Here is a 27,195-nt window from a genome sequence, read left to right on the forward strand (position 1 = left end):
GTATGAGGTATCACTCATCCTTAAATGAATGTGCTTTCCTTTGTACGACACGTAGGAAGAATGAAGCACTGCCCCAGGGAAGTGTGCAGTCACGAATGATCACATAAGCACACAAACAAAGTAGCCATAAATGTGGGATATGAATGGAGGCATGGAACTATCACAAGGCATTCCCAATCAAATCACCAGAGACAAGGGAGTGTTGCTTAAGTACGTGCAGAGAGGAGATTGTTTCAGCTCTGTTAGCTGGCGAAGTAGTGTGATGCCAGCAGTGTGGGTTCAATTCCCGACACCAGCTAAGGTTACCATGAGTGACACTCCGTCTCAACCGCTGCCCTCACCCGAGGTTGGTGGCCTTCAGGTTAAATCACCACCAGGCTCTTGCTCTCTCTCTCTCTTGCTCTCTCTCTCTCTCATGGGAGATGCCGCGTTGAACTGCTGCAATCTGTGTGCTGTAAGTAGACTACAATGCCATTAGGGAGGGAATTCCAGTCTGGTAAGACTGTGGCAACTTGACTTGATGTGCAGAGAGCTCTGCCTTTTGATGTCTTGAAAGTAAAGGAAGAAATCAAAAAGAGGCATACAGTGCAATCCATGGGTGATGTCTCACTACTTTCCTTCACTTCACAGCAAGCAGCAGTATAACTACGCTCTAAATCACAAATCAATAGGAATCTAATGAAAAATCAGAATAACTTTGTGTCATACTTCCATATAATTCATTACTTTTATGTTCCATATATATTTCTGAACTCCTGTTGTGCAGATTCCTTTTTTATATAGCTGTCGTCCTTTGATAAGGTTTCAGTAAGGATTAAATGAAACTGGTAGAAATGGAATATGGTTTATTTCCATATTTATGTGATTAACTGGATTACGCAGCTAGTTTAAAAATCTAGCTTGGGGAGGAGGTTTAATACACCATTACAGAAAGTGGAGTTTTAATCATTACCAACTTTCACAGCAGGTATCTAAAATTTTCATTTGATCCAAGTAATTTCTATTTACTAATGACTGTGTTGATTTATTCAACTACGCAGCAAATAACAATTATTCTACACTATACTAGTCTTTAAAAGAGGATTTGTTGTCATTTATAGTGTTTGCTTAGATATGTACAATGGAATCAAGACAAGGTTTACAAAAATCACAAGGCAGCATATCAATGATGTTGACTCCTAAAACCATCATACTTCTAACACATATTGAAATAAAACCAAAGGTAAAAGGCTTGTTTACAGATCATCGATTTTAAAAAAAATTCTACATTTTGTTTTCAATAGAGTAGGAAGCAGATAAAGAAATCACCTGTAAAGATTCTCATTGTGTAGCAATGATGTTAGCAAAGCAGTGAGGGCTGTGTATCATTCATTGACTATGAGAGAGGCTGGTTTTGGCTGTTCCAAATGTGAAATAGATGTTGAGAGATACACTTAATAGGATACATTGAAATTATGACCTTGACAAATTTTGGATAGGCACAATTGTTAATAGCAAGGTTCAATAATCAAGTGTTTGCAGTGTCACCTCAAGGCTATGCACCATGAAATGAACTAAAGCTTTAACACAGTTAATAGAATCCCTACAGTGTGGAAACAGGCCTTTCAGCCCAACAAATCCACAGCAACTCCCCAAAGAGCAGCCCACCCAGACCCATTCCCCTACCCTTTTCCTGTAACCCTGCATTTCACGTGGCTAATGCACCTAACCTACACATCCCTGAATGCTATGGGCAACTTAGCATGGCCAAACCACTTGACTTGCACATCTGTGAGAAGAAACTAGAACACGCGGCGGAAACCCATGCATACACTGGGAGAACGTGCAAACTCCATACAGACAGTCGCCCGAGGGTGGAATCGAACCCAGGTCCTTGGTGCTGTGAGGTAGCAGTGCTAACCACTGAGCCACCATGTCACCCTTAATTAGTTACGAAAGAGCTTCTCAATCATGCAAATCAAGGATTGGAGTTGGATTTTTATCAATTTAAGGGTGGGCCTAATTCATCAACTACAGCTTCCATCTTACAAAATTACTTGCTTTGTCGGCAGTTTACCAATGATGTATTTTTTTAAGACAATGCATAACAGACATTCCTTCTGATAAATTAGTCACAAAAAATGAGTAATGGCTAATATGTTAATTTGTTTCTAGAATAATGAAATGATTAGAGGCTTTTATTTTAAAAGTGTTCAACAAATATTGTTTTTATAGACCATCAAGGTAATTGGAATTGGTGGTAAATCAGGCCCAGAACTAGACTAGGCTAAAATTAACCTTTGCTCATATTTACCTGGAACCACTCCAGTTGGCAAGGTTTACTGGGGCTGTTTATCAGGAGCTTCTCCATCACAGGAAAACTCTTTGATTTCAAAATAACATACTAATCCTGAGATATTCATTGCAAAATACCCCTCGTTGGAAGACTATGCTGTTAATACGGCACGCAAGGAGCTGCTGGCTGTAACTCAGGATTTCAAAGTAATGCAGCCCAATATACTTACCAGGAGCTTTAACTCCTACTGCATGCTTGATTTTCCCATCGTAACACCAACTGTGGTGAAGGGAAATTAGAAAGATTCCTTTTCACATTGCATTTTTCTGCCTGATTGCTATCACTGTAGGCTGGAACTCTAAAGCATTGTATCTTTGGGCTAAATGTGGCAGGTTTTCATACCCAGTCACCTGCAAGGCATGTTCTGGAAGGCCATAAACAGTTGTCAGGGGTGGCAGTAGCAACACTTCAATGAAGCAGATGGCTGGTGAGAAGCCTAGAGATACTGCTAACACATCACTAGGCTAGTTTGCATGAAGCACAGACAGAAAGGGAGAAAGGGGTCTTCAGTACAGTGCTCAATGATGAAACAGCCAGCTAACCATCCAGAAACTAAGATAAGACAGCTTGGCAGAAAGGTGTTGATTTGCTGCGATGACTAAAGTATACCTTCACAGAAATTATCAGATTGATTGACAGAGTGCACAGCAAGCACCTCTGATTAGCCTGATGACCAGAGTTCCCTGGTGCACGGTTTGTAGCTTCCTATTCCTCTTTTTTTTTGTTTTGGAAACAAATATCTTGCTCACATTTTTCTGATGATATTGAAATTTGTATTTTCTCCATGTGTCAAATCGTAACAGAAGTGTTCTGTGTCTGGATGACCTGGAGAAATGGGCAAACAGTGGAAAATTCCACCAAACTGTAGAAAATCATCATGGAGTGCAGTTGTGCAAAAAGAGAGCTAGGAACAAAAACAGAATGTGAGCATTGAGTTTTTTTTCCAAGACCAATCAAGATCAAGAGAGTGGAGGTTCTTGAGCTTAACTTTCCAGAGGAATATGATTTGCGTGACATGGCGATATCTTCACCAGCTGGGCATTAGCTAAACCAAGCCAATTGTGACTCCAGCACAGAAAAGTAGATGGAAGTTGAGTCAACTATTGAATTTTCCATGGAGAAAGCCCTCATCCACCCATGTATATCATGAGCCGGTTGTTTAGTTTAAATCACCAGCAGTTGTCTCGCTAATGAGAGACCAGCCTTCTGGTCCTCTAAGACTTATGGCGACTTTGCTTACTTTACTGATTGAAAAGGTTACAGACAAATCCAAAACCAGGCAATAATGGCAGCACATTACCTTTCAGCATATTGGCTCCAGAGCTTCATTTACCAAACATTGTTGTATTTTGGTGCCCGTTGAATGCCCGAACTGTGTTCTGAATATGCCATTTGGAAATCCAGTGATTACACCAACTTATTGTTCGATGCACTGTTTACAAAAAAAGTAAAATCTGCTGCTTTGGATGCATCTTCCAGAAGCTAATAAGATTGATAGTAACAACATCTTTCAGAGAAAAATCCATGGCACTGATTCATGATTTTACACTGTTCTGTCAGGATAAACTTGTAAAATAAAATAGTGCAAATACATTTAAGTTGCCACATTTTAGTTTGTGGGAAGCCGCAGATATTATCTTGTGGTTACTGAAAGATTGTGAAGTTCTATTTCGGCAAAGGTGACAATCTTTTTGTTTGGGGTTGGGGGGAGGTGGTCTTGGGAAGCTTTTGCTTTTTTTTTCCTAAATAGTTTGTGTGTCTTCTGCCTTTCTCTGCAGCTATATTTGAATGACCCATAACAAACCTCCACTCTAGCAATTACCATCTTGTACTTCCTTGGCATTCCATCACCTAATTAAATAAAAATACTGAGGTCAGAATATGGGATTTGACCCAAAATCTAAATTAAATAGTTACAGTGGTTTCTGGCAGTACTATTTGGCTATTTAATTTTCAATGAAAGAAAAGATGCTTCTAATGGATAACCCAAACAACTCACCACAATATCTGGGGGAGGATGAGGGAGTCAATCCCTTCAGATATTAACTTCCATTACAGTCAGTCCCGTAGTAAAGAGAGGATTTTTACAATGTCAGTTCTGTTTCTCTTGGGATAGCGCAGATCATCTTTTGGAAACTAGGACATTGTCCTGTGCGGGGAATGGGAAGTTGTTTACAATATGTTGGGAAGTGTTGCATTAGCTCATTCACCGGATGTCGTCATTGCCTCGCACTTTCATGCTGGGAACATTTAGCTACTTTTCAGCCCAATCTTAAATGTTGTCCAGGTTTTGCTGCATTTGGACATGAACTGCTTCGGTATCCAAAAGTGTTGTGAATGGTGCATTATGCAATTGTCACTGAATATCCCCACTTATGATGCAGGGGACATTATTGATGAAGTAGTCGGAGATGGTTGGCCCAAGGACACTACTTTGAAGAATTTCTGCAGAGATGTCCTGGGATTGAACTCCAACAATACAACCATCTTCCTTTTGTGCCAAGTGTGAGTCTGACGAGTGGAGTGAGTGCCAACCCCCTCACTGCACCCCCCCCCCCAACCCCAATTCCAAATTGACACTTGATTAGCACCCTTGATGACATTGTCTTTCACTGTTACTGATGATTGAGAATAGACTGGGGTAGTAATTGATTAGGTTGTATTTGTCCTGCTTTTTGTGGGTAGGACATATCAAGGCAATTTTGAACATTGAAAATATTGTAACTGTACTGAAACAGCTTGGCTAGGAGCATAGCTAGTTTGAAGCACAAACTATCCATACTCATGGCTACCCTCTATTATTAGATGGATTATTATTAGATCTGTTGAACATCCATTCCATTCAGCATTACTTCCACACAGCATGAAGTGTATTCTCTGTGAAGACAGGGCTTCATCTCCACAAGGACTGTGCAATGGTTGCTCTTGCTAACATTGTCATGGATAGATGCACCTGCTACTTATACATTGGTGAAGATGAGATCAAGAACATTCTCCTTTTTTGTTGGTTATCTGATCACCTGCCACTTGCCCAGTCTAGCAGTTGAGCCACTTTGGTGATTGTTATTGACATTCCCCTCCCAGAGTATATTCTGTGTCCTTGCCACTTTCAATGTATCTTCTAAGTGGTGCTCAACATAACAGAGTACTGATTCATCAGCTGAGGATCAGGGGCAATGGATGATAAGCAGCAGGACATTTCTTTGCCCATGTTAAGCCTGCTGCCATGAAATGTCTTGTGTTATGGGTCAATGTTCAGGATTTTCATGGCAGCTCCCTCCCAACTGTATGCCACAATGCTGGTGGGTCTGCCCTGTTAGCAGAAGTGCACCTGGCCAGAGGTGGAGATGGTGGTGCTCGGGGGCATTGTCTGTAATATATGATGTGCTTTGTGTTTTAGGTGGCATAATATATACCGCAGATTTTGATTCTTATTGAGACTGATGTCTTGCTGTTCTCTTACAACACAAATTAATTATTTACACAACTGAATTATCACAGCCTTACACACAGTCTGGATGCTGTGCTTACTGATGTTACTGTACATTACATACACAATTGACTGACTGCTGACAGTATATGGACTCCATGATGCAGAGTAATTGAAGGTGAGGCAAGTGTCTTTATACTGGAATGTCCCATCATACCTTAAAGGTACAAACTTGGCTGGTTAGGAATCTATGCCATAATATAGCAGCATGATTCCACAAGAATTATTTTGTTGGATTGTTGCTTTGCTAATCTGTGAGAAAGCTCTCCCAATTTTAGTACAAGCTTCCTAATGTTAGTAAGGAGAACTTTGCAGAGTTGACAAGGTTTGTGTACGCATTTAGAGATAGAATCCTGCATCGGCAGTTCCTGCTGAGATAACAAGGTGTGGAGCTGGATGAACACAGCAGGCCAGGCAGCATCAGAGGAGCAGGAAAGCTGACGTTTCGGGTCTGGACCCCTCTTCGGAAAATTTGCTGGTGTGTTGGTCAATGCTGCGTGATCTGTCTAAACTTCTTATTCCTTATTATAAAACTTTTTGGAAGTTAGACACAATGGAGTGGTTTGCTAAGATATTTCAGAGGGTATTTAAGAGCCAACCATGTTACCATCAGTCTGGAGTCGCATGTAGATCAGCCCAGGTGAGGATGGCAGATAATCCTGCCCTAAAGGAGATTAGTGAACTCAATGAATACTATACTGTTTGCAGGAGGTTGGGAGTCTTGAGCTATTAATAATCCAAATCACTTTGTTTAAAAAAAACTCATTAGTATGTAAGTGAGTGAGAATTTAACAAAGTCAACTTAGCAACAAATCTATATTAATTAAAAGCACAAGACAACGAATGCTGGAAATCGGAAATAAGATCAAAAAAGGTGCTGGAGAAACCCAGCAGGTCTGGCAGCATCGACAGAGAAACGGAGTTAACGTTTCAAATTCAATATGACTCTGCACCAGAAACCCGTCAGCTGTTTCACTTTCTACAAATGGTGCCAGATTTGCTGAGTTTCTCCAACAGTTGCTGATTTGATGACAGCAACCTGTGATGTGTAGTAACAAGTACAAAATGCAAAAATCTGAAAAAATTTGCTCCAATTCTGTTTACTAAGTAGACCTGCACTTTGTGAATAATTACAGTATTTTACATACTGAAATGGTCACAATTGTGCTCTCCTTTCATTATTTTATACTTTCATTTTATTTTAGTGACCGCATATAAGCTGTCTATAACTGTTATAAATTTAAGATGAATTATTTTATTTGTACTGATCACAGTTTGGGAACTGGTTTTCCAATAAACAAAATAACTACCTAACTAATCTCTGTCTATCTCATCTGCATATCCAAGACATGAGGGGTGCAACAGTAGTTGCAAGGGATCAGAGTCAGCACCTCCGACAGCAGTTTTAAATACCTTTCAAATGATAAATATTTTGATTAATTTAGTTTTGCTAATTTCAGAAAAGATTATTAAGTTCAGAAACCAAACTGGACCAGCTGCACAAGTATTCTGGCCATAAGAGTGGGTCAGAGGCAAATAACTCAACTCCACAAATCCTGTTCACCACCTTCCATGCACTAATCAGGAGTGCAATGGAATATGCTTTATTTACCTGGATGAATGCATCGCCAACAGTATTCAAGGAACTCTACATCATCCAGGTCAAAGCTGTCACTTGATTGTCACCCTATCCACCACCTTAAATATTGACCAGTGTTACACCATGACAACAATGTGTACCACTACAAGAAACACCGCAGCATTCACCAAGTTCCTTCAACAGCTCCTTCGAAACCCATGACTACTACTATCCTGAAGGACATGGGCAGTACATGCATGGGAGCATCACTACCTGCAAGTTCCCCTCTAAGTCACACACCAAGTTGACTCTGAAATATATTGCCATACCTTCACTATGACTGGGTCAAAATCCTGGTAACTCCCTTCCTAACAGCACTGTGGGTGATAATTTTGTAAACAGGATTAAAGTTCGTATGTTCAAGAGTTTTCAGGATACATATATATTTATCAAAGAGTAGAATCCTTAGTGTGGAAACAGACCATTCAGACCATTTGAGTCTACAAGGAGCATCCCACTCACCTCGCCCGCTCCCCCCACCCCACCCCACCCCAACCCTAACCCTGCATTTTCCATGGCTAATCCACCTAACCTACACATCCCTGGACACTATGGGCAATTTAGCACGGCCAGTCCATCTAATGTGCACATCCTTGACTGTGGGAGGAAACCCATGCAGACATAGGGAGAACATGCAAACTCCACATAGACAGTTGCCCGAGGCTGGAATAGAACTCTGGAACTATGAGGCAGCAGTGCTAACCACTGAGCCACCGTGCCGCCCCCAAAATGATCAAATTTAGGTGCATAAGTTACTGGAGGTAGTGGTACTTCTCTTATAGTCAATTAACTACATGTTAGGAATACATTAACTACCTTTTGTTTTCTCTTTTAATTTAAAGTTGCCCTACCTCCAGAGAACACTGATGACTTCAATAATACAACTGAAAAGAAAATGGAAAAAGAAGGAACTGGACAAAGTGGTGTGAAGAAACAACTGAAATTTGAAGTGAGTTTTTGTGTAGATAGATTTTGTTATGGATGAGCAAAGTGTACACAATGACACTTATTATTAAACCTGGGATTAAAATGTGGTCGAAGAATGACACGAACCATTCTTGATTGTTGTAATAACCCACCTCGCTCTGCTTCGATGAGGGAAATCTGCCATCCTCACCTCATCCAGCCTACACGTGACTCCAGACCCACAGCAGTGCGATTAACTCTTAAGTGCCCTCTGAAATAGCCTCGCAAGGCCTAGGACATTGAGTGTAACTCTCTTCCTGACAGCACTGTGAGTGTACCAGCCCCATGTGGACTGCAACTTTTCAAAAAGGCAGCTCACCGCAAACTTCTCAAGGGCAATTTAGAGATGAGCAGAACCCGGCTGGCACCCTTGAAGAAATAAAAAGCAAGGACTTCCCCAGGGGTATTTGTAGTGTTGTAACCTAAACAGAATGGCCTGCATTTTCTAATGGCCAAGTGGTTATTTCTGTAACGTAGATGGGAGTTGTACATTAGGACCTTGCAGAATACCCAACATTGCAGATTCTAAAGGAGTTTTTTGGGGAAACTGAAGATTCCAGTGGGTAATCAGCCTCTGCCTGGAGCCCTGCCAAAGCATCCATTTAAATCAGAGTTTGGAGGGTTCCACTGCAATTAAGTAAATAGTTACTCAGGAAAAGTTAGACTGTCACATGCTCTCGTGTAACAACTAAACTGATCCCTTTAACTTACTATGTATACCCTCAACTAAACTGCCCCCTGCTGAAGATCCACTCACCTGGGACCCTTGACTAGCCCTTCCTCAGAATTGATTTCTGCAGCCCACCCTAACCCTACCTACATGGCTGAATCTTCAAATCACAGAATACAACAACTGACGGCTGTGAAAAAATAGGCATGCTTTGCCTTTCCTCGATTATCTTGCACAATGAGGGAGCTTATTGAAGCATGTGCAAGATTTCTGAAGAAGCCCAAATCTGAATCTCCTTTCAGATATGTGGGGCTCTTTAAGATAACGGTGCGGCGTGACAGTCATAGACTGATTACCATTCTGTGGAAAATACAGTCTAATAGAATCATAGAATCCCTACAGTGTGGAAGCAGGCCATTCAGCCCATTGAGTTCACACCAACCATCCAAAGAGTATCCCATCCAGACGCACTCCCTTCCTGTAACCCTGCAATTCCTATAGCAGATCCACCTAACCTGCACATCTTTGGAGTCAGGGTTTGAGTGAAGATATGTAGCTGCGATGCTGGTTGTAGATGTTGGTGTGTTTGTCGAGCTGGGACGTTTGATAGACGTTTTGTCCCCTTACTAGGTGACATCCTCCGTGCTGTGGAGCCTCCTTTTGAAGCGCTGTTGTCTTGTGCCGGTTCGAATTTATAATATATATATCCTAGCAAAATTCTTCTCAGTAGGTATCTGGGAAAGCAATTGAAGGCATACCTCATAAAAAACAAGATGGTTGTGGTTGTTGGAGGTCAGTCATCTCAGCTAAAGATCATTTCCACAGGAGTTCTTCAACGTAGTGTTCAAGGCCCAATCAACTTCAGCTAATCCATCAATGATCCTCCCTCCATCATACGGTCAGAAATCGGATGTGCAATCATCCGTGAACAATGTTCAGCACCATTCATGACTCAGACTGCTTCAGTATCTGTGTTCCAATAAAATCTGGACAATATCCAGGCTTGGGCTGACAAGTTGCAAGTCATGTTCATGCCATGCAAGTGTCAGGCAATGAATATCTTTAACAAAAGAGAATCCTACCATCCGTGCCTTTGCATTCAATGACATTACCACCCCACTATCAGCATACTGGATGTTACCGTTGACCAGAATCAACTGGACTAGCCATAGTGTGGCTACAAGAAAATGTCAGAAGTTAGGAATCTTGTCATGAGAAACTTGCCTCCTGACTCCCCAAAGCATGTCCACCATTTACAGGTCACAAGGCAGGACTGTGACAAAATACTCCCCACCTGCCTGGATGAGTGCAGCTCCTACAACACTTGAAGCTTGACACCATTCAAGATAAAGCAGCCCACTCAATCTCCCAGCAGATCCAATGTAAATAGATTGCCATTCCTTCAGTGCCACTGGCTCAAAATCCTGGAACACCCTTTATAATGGCATCTTGGGTCTACCTACAACAAAAGGACTGCAATAGTTCAAGAAGGCAGCTCATCAACACCTTCTTGAGGGCATCTCCCACATCAGGACATGTTCTTTCGGTATCTACCCTGTCAAGCACCCATAAGATCATTCTTGTCTCAACAAAATCACCTCTCACTCTTCCAAAAATCAATGGATACAGGCCCAACCGGTCTAAGCTTTCCTCGTAAAACAATACCTTCATCCCAAGAATCCATTAAGTGAACCTTTTCCGAGCTGCTTCTAATTCATTTACTCCTTCCTTAAATCAGGAGACAAAAAACTCGCCATGGTGGTCCAGATCTCTACTTTTATATTCCACTTCCTTTGCAATAAAAGAGGTAATCACTTGCTGTACCTGCATATTAACCTTTCATGTTTCATGTATAGCAGAGAAGACCCCTGTGTACCTCAAAGTTCTCTCTCTATTCAGACAGTATGCTGCTTTTCTGATCTCCCTGCCAACGTAGACAAGTTCGCATTTTCCCACATTGTACTTTATCTGCCAATTTTGTGCCCAAATTTTAGGTCCAGTAGTTTTCTGTGCAAGTTTTTCTTGACTGAATTAAGTGTTGTTCCCAACATTCATAATCTTGCAGCGTTAGTGCCAGATGTGGAGAAATTCTGTGCCAAGTTGCAAAGCAGAACATGCATAATTTCAAAGAAACACAATTGCTTGTTAGATTTTAACTGATGTTCAGGATGAGCTCTTGTACATATTTGTACAGATGGCACCAATACTTTTGTATTTGTGTATAAAATCAATCCTGACATGTTTGTACAGCAGTTTTGCTTACCAGCTGTATGATCTAAACTAAATGCTACTAACAAGCTGCTGTATAAATCTGAACTGGCAATACGTGGAAAGCAGTTAATGATATAGCATCACTTGGGTGAAAAATTGTTGTATTGTGATGGAATCATTTGAGTGATAACTGGAATCTATCCAATTGTTAGTTTGGCAACTACTTCCTGGTTTCACATTTCTCCTCTGTTTTTGATTTTTGGTCCTCTGTGCAAATCAGTGAGAGCAGATGAGAACATAAGAACTGAGAGGAGCAGGAGTCGTCCCTCAAGCCTGCTTCGCCATTTGATTTGATCATGGCTGATCTCATCAACTCCACTTTCCTGCCCATTCTCCATTACCGCTTCAATCCATTACTAATTAACAGCCTGTTTATCTCCTCCTTAACTTTACACAATGCCCCCGCACCCACTGCACTCTGGGTTAATGAATTCCACAGATTCTCTGCCCTTTGAGACAAGTAATTTATCCTCCTCTCTGTTTTAAATCGGCCACCCCTTATCCTAAAACAATGATGTCTCATTCTAGATTGCCCCCCCGTGAGGAAACATTCTGTCTATGTCTATTTTGTCAATCCCTTTTAGCATCTTATATATCTCAATTCGATCTCCAGTCATTCTTCTAAACTCCAGAGGGTACAGGCCATAAACTGTTTAATCTCACTTCATAAGCCAAACTCCTCATCCCAGGAATCAATCTAGTGAATCTCCGCTGAACTGTCTGCAATGCCAGTACATTCCTACTCCAGTAAGTGGACCAAAACTGTGCACAAACTCCAGGTGCCATCTCACTAATGCTTTTTACAGTTGCAGCAACACTTCCCTACTTTTATATTGTATTCTTATTGCAATAAGTGCCAAAATTCCATTTGCCTTTCTTTTTACCTGCTGTACGTGCATATTAGTTTTCTGTGATTCATGTACGAGGACACCCAGATCCCTCTGCAATGAAGCACTCTGAAGTTTCTCCCATTTAGATAATTTGCCTTTCTATTCCTCTGACCAAAATGGATAACAACGGCATCTTAGTTGTATTAGTCCATTATTGTGTGTGTTAAGTACATTTGATATAAAATATTCCCAGGATGAAGTAGAAAAATCATTTGTAAAATATGTTTTAAGCATTTGATGTGCTGCTTGCAAAAGTAGAACAATCGTGTCCATCATTACTAATCAGTAGTACTTGTGGAGAGAGAGGACTTCAGAATCTGGAAATAGTCTTCTGAAGACAGGCAGAGTGGATCTTCCAGTGGCAAAGTAACTACTTGGAAGACATATTTTCATAAGTTCATTTCTAGCTGGCTGACATTGAAGATTGGTATCTTTTCTGGTCTTGGATTTTAATATTGATTCTCAACTGTAGCACTTGCCTAAACTGGAGTCTCAGCTGCTATTGAACCTTTTGTCATGTTTAAAACACAGTGATTGCCATGTAAAAGCATGAACAATGCCCCTTTCTACTTGCCTTGCTGATGGCTTTCTACAGATGGAGCTTTCCATTGTCTTCGATCTAAACTCACCTCATATGGACTGGCATAAACAGGAACCTTTTCGGACTGGGAGCGATCCTGTTTAGCAGTCTGGTTTGATTTCTTTCCTGATGGAGTTTGACACTAAATGTTGTTGGCCACTTAACTGCTGGTACACTGACTAGGTCCAAGCCTAAAATTGTTTCATTTCAAATCAATTTCACTCATTCATTATATAGAATTTCTGATAAGGGAGCAAAGTGCAACAGCAACTCAGCTTGTAGCATTCCTGCTGGCATGGAACTGAGATACACTGACTAGAAAAGCCAGAGGCTTGAACTTCAGTTTGTACCTGGATGATACTGGTACACACTGTAGTTAGTATCAGTATCCACAAGCAAGAAAAGAGAGAGATTATCCATGATTCCACACACTAATGACTTTTACTAGATTTTGTGCGTGCACACCAAGTTTCCTCTAATCCCCTACTTCCTACAGTTCTGCCATTCATTGCATATTCCTTTGCTTTGTTAGTCTTCCCAAAAGGCATCTCCTCACTGTTCAGAATTAAATTCCATTTGCCACGGTTCTGCCCATTTGTATCATCCTGTAGTCTGAGGCTTTCCTCACTTTTTTTTTAACCATGCCAACTTTTCCTGACACCTGTGAACTGACTGATCAAAGCTCCTACATTGTGTCTTGATTATTAATGAGCATTGCAAACAGCAAGAGACCCAGCACCAAACCCTGCGGCACATCACGGGACCCTACCTTCCAGTCACAAAAACACCATTTGACCAATACCCTCTTACTTGCCCACCTAGCCAATTAAGGATCCAATTTGGAAAATTACCCTGGATCCCATTGGGTCTTAATTTCTTGACCAGTCTCCCATGTGACACTTTGTCAAAAGCCTTACTGAAGTCCATGTAGACCACAGAAACTGAACTATGCTCATCTATGCACGTAGTCGCCACCTCAAAAAAAAAAATTCAGTCAGAACCGTCAGATATGGTTTGCCCTGATAAAGCCATATTGACTATCCTTGATTTAATCATTTGCCTCTTCACATGGAGATTAATTCTGTCCTTCAGAATTTTTCCCAAATGTTTCCCTAGCACAGACATTAGATTCACTGGCCCATACCTTCCTCGTATAACCCTACCATCCTTCGTGAAAAATGCTACCACGTTAGCTGTCCTCCTGTCCTCTGGCACCTCTCCCGAGGCCTGAAAGCATTTGAAAACTAATGACGGTGCCCCTTGCAATCTCTATCCATGCCTCCCACAGCAGCCTGGGATAAATCTCACCTGGGCTTGGGGATTTATCCAGTTCTAAGCATGTTAATTTGCTCATATGTCCTCCCTCTTGATGCTAATTTTAAGGGTATCATCATATTTCAAGTATGTTACAGTCCCTCTCCCTGATTTATATACCTACATCATCCTTCACTGTAGTGAATACAGATGCACCATACTCATTTAAAACCTTAACTTTGTCTTCTAGCTTCGTTCACAAGTTACCGCTTTATTTCCTAATGGGCCCTACTCTTTCTCTAGTGATCTTCCTGCCGCTGATAAATTTATAAAACATCTTTTTTGTTCCTTTTCCTTTATTTTACTGGCCCGCATTTTATCTTGGCCCCTCTTTGCTTTCATAATTATTTTTTTTTGGGTAATTCCCTGCACTTTATGCCTTTTAGAGTTTCTGCTGTTTGAGTCCTCTACATGCAAAAAGGTTCCCTTTCTTTCCTTCTCCAATCCTGTACATGCTTCAACAATTAGGTTTCTCTTGATGTACTTGTCCTACCCTTTACCTTTTGTTGGTACATGTTGGTCCTGTATTGTCCATTTCCGTTTTGGGACACTTCTGCTCTAATGTAGATTTTCCTACAAGCAGCTGTCCCCTACTCTACATTGGCCATTTTTTGCCTTAGAACTTTGTTTAATTTGGTGTTGAATGTATTGAGACATGCTAAGAGAAAGTCTAAAGTAGCTCTTAAAATGCGTTTTACAGGAGTTGGAATGTGATGTTTCAGTAGAAGACGACAACAGGCAAGAATGGACCTTCACACTCTATGACTTCGATAACAATGGGAAAGTCACTCGTGAGGTAAACCAAACAAATGACTCACCACATTTTTGTTCTTTTATTGTTTAAAGATATATAACTTTCTTTGGATCCTGGTTTGTCTTAAAACATTCCTGCTGTAATTGAATGTGAATGTTAAAGTAGAATATTGCAAATGTAAGACTGTCGTTTGACAGTTGTTAAACTTAAACAGACCATTATCTGAATATGAGACTTTGAGCTACTGAATACATCAAGGTCATTTTGGTAATCCGTTTATGGTATCTCCAGTCTGTCACTTCAATAAAAAGTACCTGCTGGCTGTGTACAAATATATTATCGGGTTCCAGCAACCAAGGAATAAAGCTGAAGTTTGTCACATTTTGAAGTGGATTAATAAGGTAATAGGCCACGTTTTCCTGTCATGATATTGCAGCTGAATCATGTTGCCAACACTTGTTAGGCAAGCTGTTGTTCAGTTTTATATACATCCTATTTAAAAAAGATGCTTATTCTTTTCCAACAGATCTGTTGAGCCTTCTCATGCAGATATTTAGAAAAATTGCTACCAGAATAGTGGCACTGGTGGGGCTAAATAAATGGTAACTTGCTGCTGAGTCATAATTGCATTGGTTTTGTCTTGAAGAGCTTGTTCATCTCAGTAAAAATATCCCAGAAGTTCTTGGTTGCTTTATATTGCTTAAATAGGAATCAAGCATGTAAAATATTCTGGCAGCTTCTCATTGCAGAGAACTGCTTGCTGTTACTGATGTGGATCACTTTCAGCAGAACCTGGGAACTTTTTCTCTGGGTGCAGAGTAAGAGTTTTCCAAAAATGTCCATATATTTTAGGTAAATGGACAGGCTGCACTGGTCCTTGTAATGCTTCACCGGGAGGTATGTGTTAGAAGGTGGAGATAGCTCTTAGCAGGCAGCACAAAATTTCCCATTGTTAAGGTGCCCTTTAGAACAGGGATGTCCAACCTACTTCCATGAGGGGTCACATTTAAATTTATTCTCACATGGGATTAAAATGCACATTTTGGGACGGTTGGGTCTGTCGCATGAAACAAGGATTGAAAAACACAATTGAGGCATGAAAAAAGAATGCCATAAAAAAGCTAAGAAATTACCAAAAATGACATTCAAAAGTTACCAAACAATACAGCAAACTAATAAAGCCTTTTTTGCTCGAGAAGAAGAACTTGAGAGAGAAAGCAGGCCCCCAGTTGTGCCCCATCAGGGAGGGAGGAGGGGCAGTGGGCCAAACTACAGAGTTGCATTGAACTAAAGCTAACCTTGTGTTCTCCTCCAGTGGCATACGCTCCAGATGGAATACGTAAGAAATTGGTCAAAAATGAGCATCCTTTGTCGTCGGCCTGGGTTTTCCTCGTCTCCTGATGCAGTACATTGATAGATTTCTGTGTGGGTGGGATGTGTGCATCTGTCGGCTCACTCCCAGTCTCCAGGTTCTTGCAACTTTCACTCGTGTACACTCTCACGTTTTTGAACTCTGGTATGCTCGCTTGCGCTGTCCCTCTTATACACACGCTCACTCTCGTACACTCACTGTCTGTGTCTCTCTCTCTCCCGTGCACACTCATGCACTCCCACTCATACTTGAAGTCCCAATGTCTGTGGGAAAGGACAAGAGCCTTGTCTCTCTTTATCCACCTTCCATCACCCCACCCCATCCCCAACTCATCTGGCAGGCAGCCTCTTCCTTGCCCCACCCAGGAAGTATTTGCCTTGCACCATCATAAATCTATGATTGAGGGCTGAGTTTACTTCAGCTTTTCAGACCATGATAACAAGACAGACTCTGCAATCTTTGGGGAGGTGGCCATGAAAATGGCTGCCTCAGCTTGGCATCCAATTAAGGACAGTTTTTTTTAAAATTGCAAAAATATACTTTATTCATAAAAGAAAATCTTTATGTGCGTACACATTCAATGATGCTGCTCGGATCTATATCATTACTTACAGAGAAGAAAACAAACATTGGGGTTTGGATCTCTCTATACTTACAATTAATCTATATGCCTTTATCTGAGGCATCAGGATGGTTTGATAACTGAATGGACCCTCATTATACTTTGGCAGAAAGACCTCCGACAGTAGTCCTTCTGCCCCTAGCATTAGTGCGTCCCTCAGCACATAGTCCTGGACTTTGGAATGTGCCAGTCTGCAACACACACTCAGTCGGGTCAACTGTTTCAACTGGAAGACCAGCAAGTTTCGGACAGACCAAAGAGCATCTTTCACGTGAGTTGATGGTCCTTCAGGAGCAGTTGATGTTTGTCTTGGCGTGCGTCCTGGGGAACAGACCGTAGAGCACAGACTCCTGCATTACGGAGCTGCTCCGGACGAGCCTTGACAAAAAACACTGCGTTTCTCTCCAGACTTCCTTTGCAAAGGCACGTTGTAGAAGGAGATATGTGACAGTCTCAACAGATGGTGTGTCAAGGTTGCCTGTGTCAATGTTGCAGGCTTTCCTTGACAGTAACTTGATCGAGACCCAGAAGGTCCATCAAGCTGATCAGGAACACACTCACTGAATCGAGGTTGGCTGTGATTATGTTCATTGCTGCTTGAGGCCTTGTCAGTGGGACACTGACGCACCAGCTCTGATGACCTGCAGGAGATCACCTCCAGTTAACTGGCAGTCTTTGCACATGCTGCAATAAACCTACCAGTGACAGAATGCTAGGAAGACTGCAAAATGTCATTCATATTCCTTCCCCTCCCCTGCCATCCCACTCTGCATTGGCCTGGGAAAATATAGCTTTTAATCCGTCCCGTGTACCATTATTTTGTTTTTTCTGTATTCCCATCTTTGCACTTCCTTAAAAGCTATTCTTTCTCTATCTTGTTCTGAAGAAGGGTCCTGGATCTTGAAATGGTACCCTGTCCTCCTCTACAGACGTTGCTTGACCTGCTGAGCATTGCCAGCATATTTAGTTTTAGATCAGACTTCCATCATCCACATTACTTTGCATTTACATGAAGAATGAAGCTTTGTTACATGCTTTTTTTTCATTTAAGACAATGCCCTTTACAGATGTAAAGGCTTTTGATTAATAATGTTTATCCAAATTACTAGTTTCCTTTTTTAAAAGATTCATTTGTTAATCTGGGAAGCAAAAGGAGCACTGGGAAATTAACCTCCTGGAAGATTAATTAGGAAACATCATCTTTACAGACTAGTCCCAATTAAAAGTATTTTGCAATGCTTTGTTATGCTCCAAGATAAATTGCCAGGCTTTGTGAATTTAAAAAGTAACAGGTAATCTCATTCACTGCTACTCTTTATTTTGGAAGCTTTTGAAGGCCTAACTGATGTTGTTCTTATGGTCTTTTGAGAATCATTAGTTATGCTGTAATTACCTTCACAGGGACCTCCGTAAAATACTGGGAACCAAAATTATTAAATCTAATTTGTTTGATCCACAAGTTTTACTGCTGTGTTTTCTTAAAAATGATTTAAATCTGTTGCTGACTAAAATTGCCTGGTCATTTGCATGTCGCTACAGTGTAATTTGTTGTACAATTTAAGAGGCTTATAAATTGGAAGCAGATGAAGCCTTGTGTTTGTATTTTTAGTACACTACCAAATCTAAATCTGTTATTGTGATGAGAGCACATTGAAGATATTGTACATCTGAAAGTCTTGCTGCTTCTCCTAAGAAGAAAGTTGCCATCACTAAAGGTGAATGCTGCTTTTCTCAACTTTTGACTATGGAGGAGGCAATGAGGAATAATTCCAGCAGCACTTCCATATACTACCTGCATCTTCTTTTTAAAAAAAATTAACCAAATTTGTACCTTTTGCAGACCTATTTGTGGCCTGTGGGTTGTTTGCACTGTGCAACAATAAGGTTCTGGGACGTAAAAGTAGACATTATGAAGGACAAAATAGTACCTTGACTTTGAATAGTTTTTTCACTGTGATGTTTTGCAGTTAGAAATAGCACTTTGTTGACAGGTGTAGCACTCCCAGCATCATACTACTAATCTCGTATTTGATCATTCGAATATAAAGACATACTTTCAGAAATAGATAGAAACATAGCAGATAGGAGCAGGCATGAGGGGCCTCCTGCAGAAGGAGGCCATTCACCACGATCATGGCTGATCGTCCAACTCAATAGCCTAATCCTGCTTTCTCCCCATAACCTTTTTTGATACCATTCACCCCAAATGCTATATCTAACCGTCTCTTGAATACATTCACTGTTTTGGCATCGACTACTTCCTGTAGTAATGCATTCCATAGGCTCACCACTCTTGGATGAAGAATTGTCTCATTTCCCTCCTAAATGGCCTACCCTGAATCCTCAGATCATGACCCCTGGTTCTGGACACACCCACCATCAGGAACATCCTCCCTGCATCTTCCCTGTCTAGTCCTATTAGAATTTTGAGTCTCTGAGATCCCTACCCCTCATTCATCTGAACTCCAGTGAAAACAGTCCTAACCTGGTCAATCTCTCCTCATTCGCCATCCCCAGAATCAGCCTGGTAAACCTTCGCTGCACTCCCTGAAGAGCAAGAGCATTCTTCCTCAGAAAAGGAGACCAAAACTTCACACAATATTCTAGGTGTGGCCTCACCAAGGCCCTGTATAACTGCGACAACACATCCCTGCTCCTGTACTCAAAATCTCTCGCAATGAAGGCCAACATACCATTTGTCTTCTGTAGCACCTACTGCACCTGCATGCTTACCTTCAGCGATTGGTGCACAAGGACACCCAGATCCCACTGCACACTCCCCCCTCCCAATTTACAGCCATTTAGGTAGTAATCTGCCTTCTTGTTTTTGCTTCCAAAGTGAATAACCTCACATTTATCCAAATTATACTATAACTGTCATTGCTCACTCACCCAACCTGTCGAGATCATGCTGAAGGATCTCTGCATCCTCGTCACAGTTCAGCCTCCCATCCAACTTGGTATCATCTGCAAACTTTGAGGTGTTGCATTTTGCTCCCTCCTCCAAATCATTAATATATTGTGAATAGCTGGGGTCCCAGCACCGATCCCTGTGGCACACCAATATTTACTACCTGCCCATTTGAAAGGGACCCGTTAATTCCTACACTTTGTTTGTTTTCTGCCAACCAGTTTTTTTTAATCCATCTCAGTACACTTTCCCCCAGACCCATGTGCTTTAATCTTGCATAATAATCTCTTGTGCAGGACTTTGTCAAATGCTTCTGAAAGACTAAATATATTATCGACCGGCTCCTCCTTGTCAACTCTACGAGTTACATCTTCGTAGAATCCCAACAGATTTGTCAAGCATGAATTCCCCTTCATAAATCTATGCTGACTCCGCCTGATCCTGCCAGCGGTTTCTAAATGTTCCGTTATAAAGTCCTTAATAATCGATGTTGTTGTTGTTGTTCATTTGATATTGTTCATCCTGGTATGGGGTTCTTTCACACTCTGCATTATAAATGTTTTGACCTAATTAAATTCTCTTTGTGAGGTTATGATCTGCAATGCTGTAAGAATAGCTGTCACCAGCTTAAAAGGATGACAACTGGATATTTCATGAAAAGTATAGCACTAAATTTACTTTGCCCTTCAAAACATTAAAGTTTTAATTGGCAGCATTTAGAGACAATCCAATCTTGCACCCCATAACTAAGCAGCAGCACCTGTTTCACACCTAAATGACTGTTCTCTTGTGAATCCAGTTACTGCCAGCACTGCCAATGCACTCTGGGCATTGCAGTCAGTCTTGATCCTATCCTTACTCAGGGTAAGAATTCCTCTGGTTGCTATGTACGTTCTTGTATTCCCCAACCATTTCTAACCTGGTTGTAGATACATTGCATTTAGTTACCAGAGAAATTCTTGCCCAACAATTAGCACTGCTATCCTCTGACATCCAACTTTGCAAACAGACTTTTCTGGTTTGAGGCAAGGCGGTGAGGTAGGCAGGCAGGGGAACTTAATTGGGCAAGAGTCCAATTTTCAGAATCCCAGTGGCAGAGTAAACTTTTGCAACAAGGCTACCCAACCTTAAAAGGCAAATTGATGTGCTTAGTTGAAGAGCACAATAGTCCCCTCTCTAGACGTGGCAATGAAAGTGGTTTGAAGGGCAAATAATTGGGGTGAGTTTCCCCCCCTTTTTGTCTGCCTAACCCTATTGTGTTTAAGTGCTGGGCATGAAAGTTGATGGGTGACGTCCCTGATTTGCCATGCTCCCCCCCACCCTTGCTCCCATTATGAGGTGAATTAACAGTGACCTAGGGGGCTCAAGTTATCGCTGGGCCAATGATCTGCTCTGTCGCCAGGTGTTTGAGAGAAGCAGGTTTCTAGGTTCGGAAACGAGGATAATCTGCCAGTCAGCACTTGGGGCAGACCTCTGTTTGCCCAAAACTGGGGTAAATCAGGGACAAAACCCAAAAGAGAAATTTTTCTGTTTAAGTTCATAAAACCTGGGCATCCAATGGCAACTTCCAAGAGCCAGGAACTATTGGCTTGTGGCTGGCAACTTCTGGCAGGGCGGGTCTTCAGTGATTTCTTGTGATTCACCGAGAAGCTCATCAGTCAGCTCTTCAGTGACTGATTGATCCAGTGAGCTTTCTTACTGGACGGTTTGGAAAATCAGTCACCGAAAGTGTGAAGGTCACTTGGAGAATGGGCGGGATCAGGGTCAGGACTCAGCAGGGGAGGGCTGAGAGAATAGGAAAACGACATTGACAAGGCTGGAATTGATGGAAAAGCAGGAAGTTCTAGGGTAACAAATGGTAGGAATCAAGGCAGTGTGTGTGGAAGAAATAGAGATTGATGGGTTACTTGGGGGAGGATCAGATATATTTGTCTGTTTCATTTCTTTTGAGGATAATTTCTGTGCAATGAAGTGGCAATCCGTGTCGAAACAAAACAGTATCTAAAGAGGGAGGAGGATTTTATTCCAGTGTGTGGGGTTAGCACTTGAATTTTCTTTGGTTGACTGAAGGGGAATCCTATAAATGATAGAGCTTGGAAAACCACATTAGGATGGGTTCCACTCCCAGTGAACCAGCAATACTCCAGAACTCATGGCACCGCGTTCCAACAGGATCTCACATCGGCATGGAGGCATAGTATATTGTGAGCTGATTGGCACCTCATCATGTTCAATATACGGCTGCACCAGGAGGAATGGAGAAAGATTCGAGCCTTAAGGGGCCCAGATGGCGGAACGCGACAGTTTTCGGGACTGGGGGCTCCAGTTTCCTGGGTAGTGGTTTGTGGTGGGTAAGGAGAGTGGGTGACAGGGCTTTCATCTCAAAGCAAGGTGACTACAGTTGAGTTCCTTGTTGTTCCTGGCTGAAGGAGAGCTCGCCACAGTGTCTGAGAGTGCACAGACTTGTTTTACATGTTCTGGGCATTGCACGTTATCTCCACGCTCATGTATATTTTGCTATAAGGAGCTGCCCTCTGAGGCCACATCAGTTGGATCTGACGGTGTGTGACGAGGGAGCCAGGGGAGGAGAGATGCTAGGTTTACAGCAGTGCCATAATGGAGCAGGGTTGAACAGCAACCATCAAAGAGAATGATGACCATATGGATCAATCCACTGTATACACAGATCTCCTGAAACCGACACTCGAGTAACAGACAACGACCCATTCCCCCCATCTGAGCACCGTGCAGCTGAGAAAGAACTAGCAATGGAGGATAAAGAAGCCGCACAGACAGCAGAGAAACCTGATCCAGCTAACCGGGGACCACACTGATGATGAACAGTGGCCAAAACCGGAATCTACAGGTGTCAGCTGCCTTTGACTCATCACGGTGGTGTCGTACATATTGCAGCTCTTAGATAAGGATCTATGCCTGAAAGGAATGAGAGACAGTTGTACACCAGTTGCCTTGTAGTTCACCGAGGCCCCTGAGCTCCTTTGCAAGTGGCTTGTTCCAGGGCTCCACTGAGGATGTCAGTGACTCACCAGTACATACAGAAAGTCACTGATATTTGATTTGGAAAATCCCAGGAATTTCCCTTTGATACAAAGATCTAGGCTGCTCTTTGCCTCTCTCTAATATCTTAAAAATTTGCAATTTTCTTTTATATCAGTAGCTAGTTTATGGTCATATTTCATCTTCTCCTCCCTTTATTGCTTTTTTTTTTAGTTATCCTCTTTGTTTTGAAAAGGTTACCAATCCTTTGGCTTCCCACTAATTTCCACCACATTGTTAGCTTTTTATTTTGTGTTATGCTGTCTCTGCCTTCTCTTGTCAGCCATGGTTGCCCCATCTTCCCCTTCGTCTGTGTCTTCTTCCTTGTGATGAATTTCTGCTGTGCCTCCTGAATTACCCCCAGAAACTCCTGCCATTGCTGCTCCACCATCTTCCCTGCTAGTCCTCCCTTCCAATCCACTCGGCCAGCTCCTCCCTAATGTCTTTACAACTGTGTGAAAGTAACTGCAATGCCATTACATCTGATTCCAGCTTTTCTCCCTCAAACTGCAGGGTGAATTACATTATATGATGGTCACTGCCCCCTAGAGGTTCTTTCATCGAAGCTCCCTCATCAAGTCTGCTTCATTACACACAGCCAATTCTGGATTTGGTGGTATCACTAAGTCCTCCAAAAAATCATCTTGTGGACATTCCTCAAATTCCTCTCCTTGAGATGCACTACCAATTTGACTTTTCCAGTCCCCTATGATTATTATAACAGTGCCTTTCTTACATGCCTTTTCTATTTTCTTCCCCACATCCTGATTATTTCTGAGAGGCCTAAACAAAACTCCCATCAGGGTCTTCTTTTCCCTTTGCGGTTCCTCAACTCTACCCACACAGTTTCTACGCCTTCTGACTCTAGATCGAGAGCAAGAAGTGATCCAATTTCATTTCTTACTAATAAGGCAATCCCACCTAGTCTGCCCATCCTCTTGATAGGACATGTATCCTTGGGTATTTAGTTTCAAGCTCTTGTCCTCTTGCAGCCATGTCTTTGTACCTACCCATTTCAATCTGCGCTACAAGCTCATTTACCTTGTTTCATGTACTGCCTGCATTATAAACTCACTGCATTGTACACTGCAATACAACACCTTCTGTCCTGTGTTGACTTCTGCCTTTGCATAGTTGTCTCCTTATCTGCTGTGCCAACAGTTAAGTTCCTGACCTATGCCATATTCTCTGTCCGATCTACTTGTTCTGGAAACTTTAACCTTTTGAGCACCCCCCCACCACTTTAACTTTTTCCATAGTTTTTCATGCAACTGAACCCACCCACACCACTATTTAGTTTACAGACTATCCACAGCCCTTGTTATGCAATATGCCACGACTCTGGTCCCGTCATGATTCATGTGGAGCCCATGCCATTGGAACATCCTTCCCCAGTGCTGGTGCCAATAGAGATGCCTCCTCTAATGAGGAGTGGGCAGTTGATGATTGTGACACAGGCCAAGGGGTCATTTACAGAGCAGGAAGAGGCCAGTGGTAAGACAAAGGCACACAGCCTCATGGAAAAGGTAATGAATCATAGAATCCCCACAGTGTGGAAACAGGTCATTCAGGCCAACGATTCCACACTGCCCCTCCGAAGAGCATCCCACCCAGACCCACCCCCCACACCCTGCATTTCCCATGTCTAACACACCTAACCTAAACATCCCTGGGCACTATGGGCAATTTAGCATGGCCAATCCACCTACCCTGCACATCTTTCGACTATGGGAGGAAACCGGAGCACCGGAGGAAACCCACACAGACACGGGGAGAATGTGCAAACTCCACACAGACAGTTGCCCGAGGCTGGAATCGAACCTGGGTTCCTGGCGCTGAGGCAGCAGTGCTAACCACTGAGCCACCGTACCGCCCAATGGAAACACATTCCGAGCTGACAGAACTACGGATAACTATTCTTCTGTTTGAGTATTATTTCAAAAAAACAAACCTGCTTGTTGCAAGTCTGCTGCTTCCTATTTGGGACACACTTCATTGGACATTTTAAGACATTAGTTCTTTCTGCTTCATTAACTGAAGCATCCTGCTTAACTTGGATTCTGCTGGTATAATGATCATTTTGCATTAGTCAAACTGTGTGAATAGAAACTTGTCTTTGCACTAATTGCTCTCAACTGTACATGAACAGCACTGTGTACTCCTGTGATCTCGGCCTTCTGGAGAGAAGCTCAATTATGGGCCTTGCCCAGAGCAAGCCCATATGTATGTTATCTTAATATGCTGTCTTACCTTAAATAAAAGTATGTCAGCTGGAGATGTGAAATAAAACAAAGTGCCAGAGAAGCTCAGCAGATCTGGAGGCATCTGTGGACAGAGAAAGAGTTAACATTTTGAGTCTAGTATGACTTCTTCAGAACTGAACAGGTCTGGAAAATAATCTGTTTTGATGTTGTTGCCTAAAGGGAAGGAGTGGCAAGTGAAATAGATGGTGAGGGTGCCTGGAGCGAAAGACGAAGGGAGTGCTAATGGAATGAGGAGACAGATAAAGTTCAAGAATAGGTATTAATTTTAGATGTGAAGAGTAAAAAAAAATGATCTCTGCTGAGTGATCATTTACAAATGAAGCAGAGTGGAGAAGTGGATGAAATCAGAATGTAGTTCAGGCTGTGAATTGTTGAATTCAAATGTTGTTCAGAAGGTAACATTGAGTTCAACAACTTCAGAGTGTGAACACTGTTCTCCATTTCAGGAGATCTCAGTCTCTGATGTGACGGTGGTGGAAAAAGAGGACAAGCTGGAGCTGGGAAATGCTGCAAACTCTCCTCCTTTTGTTGTCCGCTACTACCGTGATTGGAGATGAGAAGAATCAGTTTCTGGCCATACACCGTCCCCCTTGTCCAACATTCTGTCACTGTGTTCTGCACATCTGACGACAGCAGACGAGAGCATCCCCCGGAGGCGACTAGCGCAGGCTGAGTGATCCTCCACACTTTCAGTGAGCAAATGGCTGTCCAAATGGCCTTTATTATTGTCTCTGGTCCCTTCTGGGACAAGAACGTCCTGCCTGCTCCTGAGATTCATTGTTTAGTGTGGGCAGAAGCTCACATCCATCTTTAATGAGGTGAGATCTGTGTGATTTTGCAAGGAAACTCAATCCATCCCTGGCCAGAAGTGACTTTCTCTTCCAGGCTTGCCTCCAATTTAGATGTCATCCTAGGAAGATTGCACCCAACATGACTGTGTGTCAATGTTGCCATTCCTAGTTGACCAAAGATGACGAATCTAACATTGCATCGTCTTCTGTTTTTTTCCCAACATGAAAGTTGCCATATTTGTTCTTGGTGTGAATAAGATGTATTTGTTTGTACTTTCAACAATGCTGCCTTTGATTGTAATCGTACTGAGTGAAATAAATTCTTGTATTTTGAGTTTATAGCTAAGATTGGCCTTTAATTGACAGTCTCATTCAAAGGCAATAGTGATGGAAACAGGGAATGCTGCCATGATCGGTAAAAGAATACTGTTCTCAGACTGAAGTCATCCTGCCAGGTTATTTTGTTAGGTTTTGTAGCATTTAAGTTAATATGCAGCTTTCTGGCTGTTGGAGTGCATAATTCCTCATTTTCTTCTGCGTTTAATTTTAACATTCATAAATGTGTTGCATATGCTATAAAAACTCTCAACAGAGCTCAATTTATAAGTGTCTGTATTTTTGGCAGCATCTAGGTTGAAAAATGACTATACCACTTTTGTTTTACTATCTTTGCAGGATATCACTAGTCTTCTGCACACAATCTATGAGGTGGTCGATGCATCTGTGAACCACTCACCTAGTTCCAGTAAAACATTGCGGGTAAAGCTGACTGTGACGCCTGATGCAAGCCAGAAAAATAAAGGCAATCAAACAGGTCAGACTAGCTTATCACACCTATATGCAAATGAAGGATTATGTAATGTGAATTCCCAGAACACTCTGTCAAAATACTCAATTTAAGTTGACAGATCTTTGTGAAGATCACACTTTCAGCTAAATAGATTGTAAGCAATCTTCGTAAAGGTTTGGATTCATCGTTGCTTCAACAATTATACATAATAAGGCCAATATACTTTGTTTTGTGTCAGCTCTTGATTTGTGGCAGGGATTGCATTCAAAGAAGGGTGTTCTGAAATTTCTTCTTCCCGCACCCCTGCCACTTAATATTTAAAATATTAATTAAGCCTTTCAAGATGCAGGAATGTAAAAGTGTGTGCAATTAAATTAAATGGCTAAAAAAGTACCGTTTTCAAGCTGGACTTGTCTCAAAACTGGGTGTAGGCTTCACCACATGTATTTCACTTGTGTCTGTTCTGTACAATGCACAGC

At 41.9% G+C, this 27,195-nt stretch overlaps 1 protein-coding gene across 1 annotated transcript in view; it reads left to right on the forward strand.

Annotated features, from left to right (window-relative positions):
• Positions 1-27,195, forward strand: part of nkd1 (NKD inhibitor of WNT signaling pathway 1) — a 98,506-nt gene that overhangs the window by 63,439 nt on the left and 7,872 nt on the right. The window contains exons 5-7 of the mRNA XM_020510637.2: positions 8,307-8,413; positions 14,856-14,951; positions 26,602-26,740. Of these exons, the coding sequence (XP_020366226.1) occupies positions 8,307-8,413; positions 14,856-14,951; positions 26,602-26,740 (342 nt within the window). The remainder of the gene's footprint in view (positions 1-8,306; positions 8,414-14,855; positions 14,952-26,601; positions 26,741-27,195) is intronic.

The sequence above is a fragment of the Rhincodon typus genome, chromosome 15 (assembly GCF_021869965.1).
Source record: "Rhincodon typus isolate 14 chromosome 15, sRhiTyp1.1, whole genome shotgun sequence".
Taxonomy (NCBI): domain Eukaryota; kingdom Metazoa; phylum Chordata; class Chondrichthyes; order Orectolobiformes; family Rhincodontidae; genus Rhincodon; species Rhincodon typus.